Source organism: Erinaceus europaeus, chromosome 1 (assembly GCF_950295315.1).
Source record: "Erinaceus europaeus chromosome 1, mEriEur2.1, whole genome shotgun sequence".
Classification (NCBI taxonomy): Eukaryota; Metazoa; Chordata; class Mammalia; order Eulipotyphla; family Erinaceidae; genus Erinaceus; species Erinaceus europaeus.
The window spans coordinates 151,793,791-151,804,064 of record NC_080162.1 but is presented as its reverse complement, the minus strand read 5'-3'; the positions used below and the strand labels follow the sequence as shown (position 1 = coordinate 151,804,064).

General features: G+C 39.4%; 1 protein-coding gene across 1 annotated transcript; it reads left to right on the top strand.

Moving 5' to 3' along the window:
* Positions 1 to 431: 431 nt before the first annotated feature.
* On the top strand, positions 432 to 1,403 carry LOC103107277 (vomeronasal type-1 receptor 4-like). The gene has a single exon (XM_007516053.2). It carries the CDS (start codon positions 438 to 440, stop codon positions 1,401 to 1,403), a length of 966 nt encoding a protein of 321 aa, XP_007516115.1. The 5' UTR covers positions 432 to 437.
* Positions 1,404 to 10,274: the final 8,871 nt, after the last annotated feature.

Here is a 10,274-nt window from a genome sequence, read left to right as displayed (position 1 = left end):
TTCTATATTTTAATTCAGCCTGTGCATAACCCTTTAACTCTCTCAATTTGTTACTGGGGAAAAAATTCTTTATGAAGTTAAGCATAGCATATATTGAATGGGGACAGGAATCATATCCTTGAATGACTTAGTGTGTGATTTGCATAACTTTTGCAGTTTTTTTCTCTATATGTGTAGTATAAATGTCTAAGTATTCTGAAAAAATTATGTATTACCATATTCATTTATTAGCTCTTACTTCTCATGACTTAACACAGTTAATATCTCATTTTAGCTCTGATTTATCTACAAAAAATATAGAAATAGTTTTCCATCTCTTTCTGTCCCACATAAGCACAGAACCTAAGTTACTCTTGGTGTCAAAAAACTTTAATGGGTTTCCTCCTCAGATGAATCATCCCTTCCATGATCTGAATGTTAACTTGCTGAATGGCAGTATGGCCTCCAGGGAGCTAGCAGTTGGAATGATCTTCTTATTACAGACTCTCATTGGAATCCTGGGAAATGTCTCTCTTCTCTCTCATTATATCTCCCTTCACCACACTGATCACAGGTTGAAGCCCACTGATTTGCTTCTCATGCACCTGACAATATCCAACTCCTTATATATAGTCTTCCTAGGAGTTCCACAGACAATGGAAGCATTTGGATTGAAAGAATTCTTCAGTAATTCAGGATGTGAACTCCTATTTTATTTTTACAGAGTGTCTAGGGGTGTGTCCATGAGTACCACCTGTATCTTGAGTGTCTTCCAAACCGTTAGGGTCAGTCCTATAGATTCCTGCTGGAAGAATCTGAGAGTCAAAGCTCCAAAATATGTTGGCTTCTCCATCTCCATCTGCTGGATTCTGTACATGTTTGTAAATTTGATTTTTCCTGTTTATAACTTGCATGAGTCCACAAAATGCAGCAGCAAAGACATCATGAGGAAAAGAGATTTGGGATACTGTTCAGTTAAAGAGTTTGGAAACCTCTCAGGTATTCTATATGCAGCATTGGTAATATTCCCTGAAGTGGTACTCTCTATGCTCACCATCTGGGCCAGTTGTTCCATGGTTTTCACCCTTCTCAGACACAAGCAGCAGGTCCAGCATATCCATGTGGCCCCCAAATCCTCAGCTGAGTCCAGAGCCACCCAGAGCATTCTTCTTCTGGTGAGCACTTTCATGTGCTTTTATACTCTCTCCTCTGCCTTGCATGCTTGTTGGGCTATTCTTCATAACCCCATTAGATGGCTGGTGAACACCACAACACTAATAACTCTGTGTTTTCCCACTGTTAGCCCCTTTCTGCTCATGAGACGTGGCTCCACTATAGCCACATTTTTCTTTGGCTGGACATGGAATAGAAAACCCACATATCACTATAGAAATAAATATGTTGCAAACTGCATTTATCAATAATCACCCTACATGTGAATGGCTTAAATTCACTGACAGAAATATTCAGAGTGACTGAATGGATTAAAAAACAATATCCATTTGTTACACGTCTCTAGGAAACACACATCAAAAAGAAAGATAAACAGAAACTCTGGGTGACTGTCTGGAACATGGTATCCCAAGTTAATAATTTAGACAAAAGGGCAGGAACAGATATTCTAATACGAGATAAAATAGACTTTCAGCCAGAGGAGGTGATTAGAGACAGTGATGGACACTACATATTGGCCAGAGGATCAGTCCAACTGGAAAACAGAACCATCATCACCATATACATTCCCAATGTGACTGCACCCAAATATATAAGAGAAGTACTTACTCTCCTCAGGGGAGACATCAACAGCAACACAGTATTAGTAGGAGAACTTAACACACCACTCAGCAAGAGACAGGTCATCAAGACAAAAAAATATATATATCAACAAGGAAATACAGGCCTAAAATGAAGGCATAGATGAAATGAATTTAAGAGATGTAGTCAAAACCTTTCATCCTCAAAGAAAAGAATATACATTCTTTTCCAGTATATGTGGAACTTTCTTAAGGACCAACCATGTGTTGGGACACAAAGACAACCTTCATAAATATGTGAATATTGAAAGCATAAAAAGTATCTTTTCTGACCAGGAGGAATTGAGTTTTGAAATAAATCAAAAAGAGAAAAAAACTATAAACTAAGCAATATACTTCTGAATAACACCATGGTCATGAAGAACTCTTAAGAGAATTTAAAAGTATTTTGAGAACAATGAAAATGAAGAGACCAATTACCAGATCCTGTGGGATGTGGCAAAAGCTGTCCTTAGAGAGAAGAAGTTTATGGCAATACAGGCCCGTATTAACAAACAGCAAAGATGTCAAGTAAGCTACCTAACATCACATCTTAGCCAACTAGAAAGGGAGCAACAGAGACCCAAAAGCTAGCAGGAAGAAGGAAACATTCAAAATCAGAACAAAATTAATGAAATAGAATCCTGGAAGAGGATCCTAAAAAATTAATGAAACCAAGAGTTGGTTCTTCAAAAGGACAAATAAAATAGATAAAACACTGACTATAATCACAAAAAGAAAGAGAAGGTTATGATATAAACAATCAGGAACAAGAGAGATAAAATTACAACTGAATATATGGAGATAGAAAGAAGTAGCAAAAAAACAAAATAAAACAAACAAAAAAACAAAACAGGAAACTGGTCATTTTCATCAGGAACACCATCATAAGCCCTCTTGCCTGCCTTCCCAGACTTTACCCTCACCATAAAGAAGTGATGGTAGGGACTGCTCCACTCTTCAAAGGGAGGCTGGTTCATCCTGCCCTGTCACCCTAGGAAGACTGGTCCTGAAATGAGTGCTGCCTGCAATGTTCCCAGCTGTGACTATGAGCTGTGAGCTTAGACCAATAGGGACTTAGAGCCTATGCAGGCTCTGGTGCTAAATATAAATATATGTCTGTGTCCTGGTCTGGTGGATGGAGGTAAATAGTTAATTTTATTCATATGATTTTTTTTTTTTACAAATGGGAGCTACTCTCTGCCCTAATTTAACTCTCTAGCCCTTTTCTCTAATCTGAAACTATTTTTTTCAGTCAATATCTTTATCCAACTTCATGTTAGCTATCAAACTCATGCAAAAACTACCATATTTGTGGGTCCCTAGAAACATGGCTAAATAGACTTCCTAGCTTCTTTCCACCCTAAGATCCCTAATCACGTTGGCACTGTTCCTACTTTTTGGCTCTTGTTCATTAAACGTTTTGTTTCACTTTATATCCTGCCACCTTCCAGATACCAAGTTGCATGTGCTACCATGATTTCATCCTGATTTCTCTGGGCAGACAACCTCACCAATGTGTCCCAGAACCTCACCTTTCCAGAGCCCTACCCCACTATGGAAATATAGAAATAGGCTGGGGGTATGGAACAACCTGGCAACACTCATGTCCAGTGGAGAAACAGTTACAGAACCAGAACTCCTAATTTCTGTACCACAAAATCAATTTTGATCCATACTTCCAGTGGAGGGAGAAGTGATAGGAAGAAGAAGCTAAGAGGTCTCTGAACTCCAGCCCCATCAGGACCTGGAGAAAGATGGAGAAAGGGTGGGACATTTGTAGTAACAGGATTATGTATGAGTGGGAGGGGAAGAGAGGATAGGACCTGGAAGAAAAAGTGGGCAAGTATGTACAAATGTAGCCAGATAGTTGTAGAGATGACAGTTAACCCATATCTGCAACCTTAGAAGAACTGCTGTGGCTAGTAATGGAAGGACTGGAGATTCAGAACTCTAGTGGTGGTAACAATATGGAATTGTATCCCTGTTGACATGTAATATTGTAAATCAATATTAAATCACTAACAAAAATTTTTAAATGGGAAGATTGTGAACATCTCTATGCAAACAAATTGCACAACCTAGAAATGATGGATGCATTTCTAGAATCATACCACCTGACAAGTCTAACCTAAGAGGAAGTAGATAGCTTAAACAAGCCATTGGCTAGTATGGAAATTGAAGCGGTAATCAAAAATCTTCCCAAGAATAAAATATCAGGCCCAGACAACTTTTACTACTACTGAATACTATAAGACATTCAAAGAAGAATCAACACCAATTCTCCTCAAACTCTTCTAGAAAATTGAATAGGGGCAAGCCCTTCCAAATACATTCTTCTAGTAGAACATTAATCCCTAAAGCAGGAAAAGACTCTATCTAAAAGAAAACTATAGACCTATATTCTTGATGAACATAGATGCAAAGATCCTGAACAAAATCTTGGCCAATTGAGTCCAAAAATATAACAAGAGTATAATTCACCAAGATCAAGTGTAGTTCCTTCCTGGAAAGCAGGACTTGTTCAACACTCACAAATCAATCAGTTTAGTCCATCATATCAACAACAAAAAGAATGATAAAAACCATATGATTATATCAATTGTTGCCAAAAAGTCATTTGATAATCCAACATCCATTTATGATAAAGACCCATCAGAGATTAGGAATAATAGGATAATTTCTCAGACTCAATAATAGAGTCTGTATATAATAAATGAATAGCTAACATCATCCTCAGTGGGGGAAAACTAAAAACTTTCCCCCTAAATTCTGGAACCAGACAAGGATGTCCACTATCACCATTATTATTCAACATAGTCCTGGACGTCCCTGCCATTGCAGTGAGGCAGGAAAGTGACATCAAAGATATACAGATTAGAAAGAAATAAACCAAGCTATCATTACTTGCAAATGTTATGATAGTACACCTAGAGAATCCAAAAGACACCAGTAAAAAAAACTACTGAAAAACACAAACTCAGCGATGTAGCAATATACAAAATTAACACCCATACAGTTGTGTCACTTCTATTTACAAATAATGAATTAGAGGAAAGGGAATTGAAGAATTTAATCCCTTTTACAATCAAACTTAAAAAAATAAAATACCTCAGAGTGAACCACACAAAGGAGGTGAAAGATCTTTACAAGGAAAACTATAGAACATTGATAAAATAAATAAATACACACAGAAATGAAAGAACATTTATTGTTCCTGGATTGAAATAATGAACATTATTAAAATGGCCATCCTACCAAAATCAATTGACTGTTTCAATGCAGTCTCTATCAAAATCCCAACAGCATTTTTAAGGAAATTGAATAGTTCAGTCATTCACCCCAAACTGGAGTACACATTCTATTCAAGTCCACATAAATCATTCTCAGGGGTAAAGCATGTGTTAGGCCACAAAGATAGTGTCAACAAATTCAAGAGCAATGAAATCACCCCAAGCATCTTCTCAGACCACAGTGGAATTAACACTTAACAACAAACAAAAAAATTAGTAAAAGTTCCAAAATATGAAAACTCAGCAGTACACTACTTAACTACTGGGTCAAAGAGAAAATTAAGGAAGAAATCAAAATATTTCAAGAATTTAATGAAAATGAAGACATGAACTATCAAAATATTTGGGTCACAGCTAAGGCAATACTGAGGGGGAAGATCACAGCCATACAAGCACACATTAGGGAATGAGAAAAAGCTCACATAACTAACCTGATTGTACACCTTAAACACTTAGAAGAAGAAGAACAAAGGAACCCTAAAACAACCGGAAGGACTGAAATAACTGAAGTTAGAGCAGAAATAAGTAACAATGAAAATAAGAGACCATACAAAAGATCAATGAGGCTAAATGTGGTTTCTTTAAAAGAGTAAACAAAATAAAAAAACACTTAGCCAGACTCACAAAACAAAAAAGGGAGACAACCCAAATAAATAAAATTGTAAGGGAAATTGAACAGCTCATCCAAACATTTGTGTGGAAACACCAAACACACACACACACACACACACACACACACACACACACATACACACACATACACATACACACACAGCCAAAGCACTTTTAAGAAAAAATAATAAAAATGGAGGCATCATGTCCCCCAACTCCAGTTTGTATTACAAAGCAATAATAATTAAAATAGCATGGTATTAGAATAAAAATGGACACTAAGATCAATACAACAGAATTGAAAGCCCAGAATTGGGCTGTATTTTGGCTGGGTTGAGGGAATACTATGTCCAGCACTATCTAGTAGTCTGGAGGAGGTAAGAGAAGCGTGTCTGACCATTCATTGCTAAGTTAATACTTTTTTTCCCAGAAAGTAAGAGTCTATGAATAGGGGACACCTGTTGATGTGACATTTATTGACACCCTGGTGTAGTCTCTTCCCTCCTGGTGATGATTATCTGCACACCACTCCTACCACTAGCCCAACTCCCTATTCACCACTGGGAACTGGGTACCCAATGCCCCCCTGCCCATCTCTCCTAAGTCTAGAGGTCTTTGTTTTGCTGTATGTCGGGCCATTCCAACTTTCACGGGAATTCCTCTTTTCTTCCCTTGCTTCTTAAGTGCCACTCACCCATATGAGATACCCTAGTAGTCTTCTTCTCATTTAATATGATTCCTTCAACTTCTGTCCAAGAGATGGCAAGAAGAATATTTCATCATTTATCACAGCTGAGTAGTATTCCATTGTATAGATATACCTCAACATATTAGTCACTTATCTATGGACATCTATCTAGCTTTCATATTTAGGCTCTTAGAAATAGCACTGCTGTGAACCTAGGTGTACATAGATCTCATTGAAAAGTGTGTGTGTGTGTGTGTGTGTGTGTGTGTGTGTGTGTGTGTGTGTGTGTGTGTGTGTGAATTCTTTGAATAGTCCCTAAGAACAGAATTTCTGAGTCATGGATGAGGTTAATACATTTCTAGTCTTCTGAGGGAACGTCCAAACTCCAGACTCTTTTCCACAGATGTTGAGCAAATAAGCATTCCTACCAACTGTGTGGAAGACTTCCTTTCCCATCTATATCCTCACCAGCACTCACTGTCTCCATCCTCTCTGAATCCTGCCATTCTCAGAGGTCTAAAGTGTTATCTCTTCATTGTCCTTATTTGTATTTTTCTTAGGATCAGTGACTTGTGGCATTTTTAAATGGGTCTGTTTCCCATCTATATATCTTCTTTAGTGGAAACGCTATCCATTTTCTCTCCCTATTAAAAAAAATAATTAGTGGAGTCAGGCAGTAGCGCAGCAGGTTAAGAGCAGGTGGCTCAAAGTGCAAGGACCGGCATAAGGATCCGGGTTCAAGCCCCTGGCTCCCCACCTGCAGGAGAGTCGCTTCACAAGCAGTGAAGCAGGTCTGCAGGTGTCTATCTTTCTCTCCCCCCTCTGTCTTCCCCGCCTCTCTTCATTTCTCTCTGTCCTATCCAACAATGACGATATCAATAACAACAACAATAATAACTACAACAATAAAAAACAAGGACAACAAAAGGGAATAAATAAATATAAAAATTATTAATGACTTAATGTTGATTTACAAAATTGTATGATAATAGAGATATAATTCCATACAACTTCCACCACCAGAGTTCTGTCTCCCATCCCCTCCTTTGGAAACTTCCCTATTGTTTACCCCTCTGGGAGTATGGACCAAAATCCTTTTTGGGGTGAAGAAGGTGGGAGTTCTACTTCTGTAATTGCTTTTTCACTCAGCATGGACATTGGCAGATTGATACATACCTCCAGCCTGTTCCTGTCTTTCCCTAGTGGGGTAGGGCTCTGTTCTCTCCTCATTTTTAACTGGTGTTGTTTGTCTTTTTTGTTGTTGTTGTTGCTGAGTTTTATGAGATATTTCTATATTTTGTTTATTATCACTTGTTCATCTATTTTCAATATCTATTTTCAACAGATGTTTGAGAATCATGATAAGTAGTTGCTTGATAGAAATATCTTATGCAATAAATAATAACCCTGACATCACATAAAAGTCAGGAATGAAAATTGAGTGTTTTCTAAATGTAATTATTGTCTACCTTTCCCCCCCAATTTTATGATTCTCTTCTTACAATGATGACCTCTTACAAGACTGTTATTAAATGACTATATATACACTGTTCCTGTTTATTAACTAGACTATTAGACTGGCCAGAAACCCCCCCCAATTTGGATCAAACATAATAAATTACCAAATAAAAACCCTGATACATTTAAATAGTACACGCTGATAAAGTATTTTATTACTTATTTTAATATCTATGATGATAATTCACATTATTTTACCTTTTGTGTCACATTCTGTTATTCTCTTAGGCAATTAAATAGCAATACCTACTTGGGGAACAGAAACCTCTGCGGTCCAAAGCATATCTGTAGAAATTCCTTACCACAGCTTTATGTCTGTGAATGGCAGATTTTTTTGTGCATGAGGATGTCAAATTCATGTATAAAAGCCAATTGTCAACATGCTAACTTGGGTAATTTCAGTGTCCATATTAGTTTTGGATTCTTTGCCAAAGTCATTCTTTTACCTTTCAAAGGGATATCATGGGAATGAAAATAATAATATGCTCTTCTCCTTCTCTCCTTCTTTCACACAGCCCTGGCTCTGGAAAGTTCCAAGCCTCATAAGGGCAGGGAAGGGAAGGGAAGGGAAGGGAAGGGAAGGGAAGGGAAGGGAAGGGAAGGGAAGGGAAGGGAAGGGAAGGGAAGGGAAGGGAAGGGAAGGGAAGGGAAGGGAAGGGAAGGGAAGGGAAGGGAAGGAGCAGGGCAGTCATCTCTGCACTTGTCAGCTTGGAAACACAGTGAACTTGGTATTTGATGAAGTTCAAAGTCTTCAGCACTTGGTGCTTGCTCAATACTTGGACCACTGGGCATGAAAATCGGGGGAGGGGTACAGGAATGGAAAGGTTTCATGTCAGTCTAGGTTTGGAATGCTGTTATCTATGTGTGCACAGTTCACCCACCACCCCTGTGGGTTGCCCTCTTCCAGGGTCCCCCAGAAAGTGGTGAGGCTAACCTATTGTGACAGCCTGTGGTCTATTCTCAAGAGCTCATTTTGTGACTAGGAAAAACCTCCCACCAGGTTTTGCCAGGCTCACCTCTGGCATTTCCTGCAGTGTCTGTGTCACAGGGGAAAGGGCCCGGTTGTGTCTGTTGACATCAGGCTTGGGTGGGCAGCAGCTTTGCCCCTGGCAGGCTGGCTGTGTGCAGCACCCTTGCCCTTCCCCAGGAGAACAGCCTGGAAGATCAGCTCCTGCACTGGGCCTGTGCAGCATACCCCACACCCAGGGTATGATCTAGGGGTGGGCTATTGAAAGGAGGCAGATGAGTAGATGAGCAGGGAGATCTGCTGTCCCACAGGCAGGGTCCTCAGTGTGCCGGGAATGAGGCCCCAGGCACTGCTGCTCAGGACACTTTGCAGACCCCCACTTCTCCAAGGCTCTGGAAATGACCTTCACCTCGGAGCTGTTCCTCCTCTTCAGCCTTTATCTTCTCACCAGCCTGTTATACCAGCACTGCTCCTCAGCACAGGTTAAGTGAAGTTAAATTTTTTTTTTAATTTAAGAAAGGATTAATTGACAAAACCATAGGGTAGGAGGGGTACAACTCCACACAATTCCCACCGCCCAATCTCCATGTCCCACCCCCTCCCCAGTAGCTTTCCCATTCTCTATCCCTCTGGGAGCATGGACCCAGGGTCATTGAGGGTTGCAGAAGGTAGAAGGTCTGGCTTCTGTAATTGCTTCCCCGCTGAACATGGGCGTTGACTGGTCGGTCCATACTCCCAGTCTGCCTCTCTCTTTCCCTAGTAGGGTGTGTCTCTGGGGAAGCTGAGCTCCAGGACACATTGGTGGGGTCTTCAATCCAGGGAAGCCTGGCTAGCATCCTGATGGCATCTGGAACCTGGTGACGCAAACTCTAGTGTAGTGAAGTTAAATTTTATCTCACCTAGTCATTGTGTTTTAGTTATGTCTGTCTGGTTTTAAGGTTTCGTAGCAGAAATGACCACATCAGTGTATAAAGTTTCCATGAAAATTTATGAAACTTCTGGGGTTCAGAAATAGATTGCCCACTAGGACCTGTCCTGGTGACACCATTACAACCCAATTATATTTCTTGAAGCAGTAAGTCTTTGATTTTCTCTCTTGCTGTTCACATGTTGTCATCTTTTCCATAAAAAATTAAATGTGTAGAGATTCTTTTTGTCCTCCCACAAATAATGTGTGGATAGCAGCATCTAAAAATCCACCAGTCATTTATTTCTGTTGATGTAGCATTCTTATTTTTTTATATTTATTTATTTATTTATTCATTTACTTATTCATTCCCTTCTGTTGCCCTTGTTGTTTTATCATTGTAGTTACTATTGTTGTCATCATTGTTGGATAGGACAGAGAGAAATGGAGAGAAGAGGGGAAGACAGAGAGGGGGGAAGACAGAGAGGGGGAAAGAAAGAGAGATACCTGCAGACCT

Excerpts from the sequence above, each read along its gene's own strand:
- LOC103107277 (XM_007516053.2), top strand. The coding sequence starts at position 438 with ATGGCCTCCAGGGAGCTAGCAGTTGGAATGATCTTCTTATTACAGACT.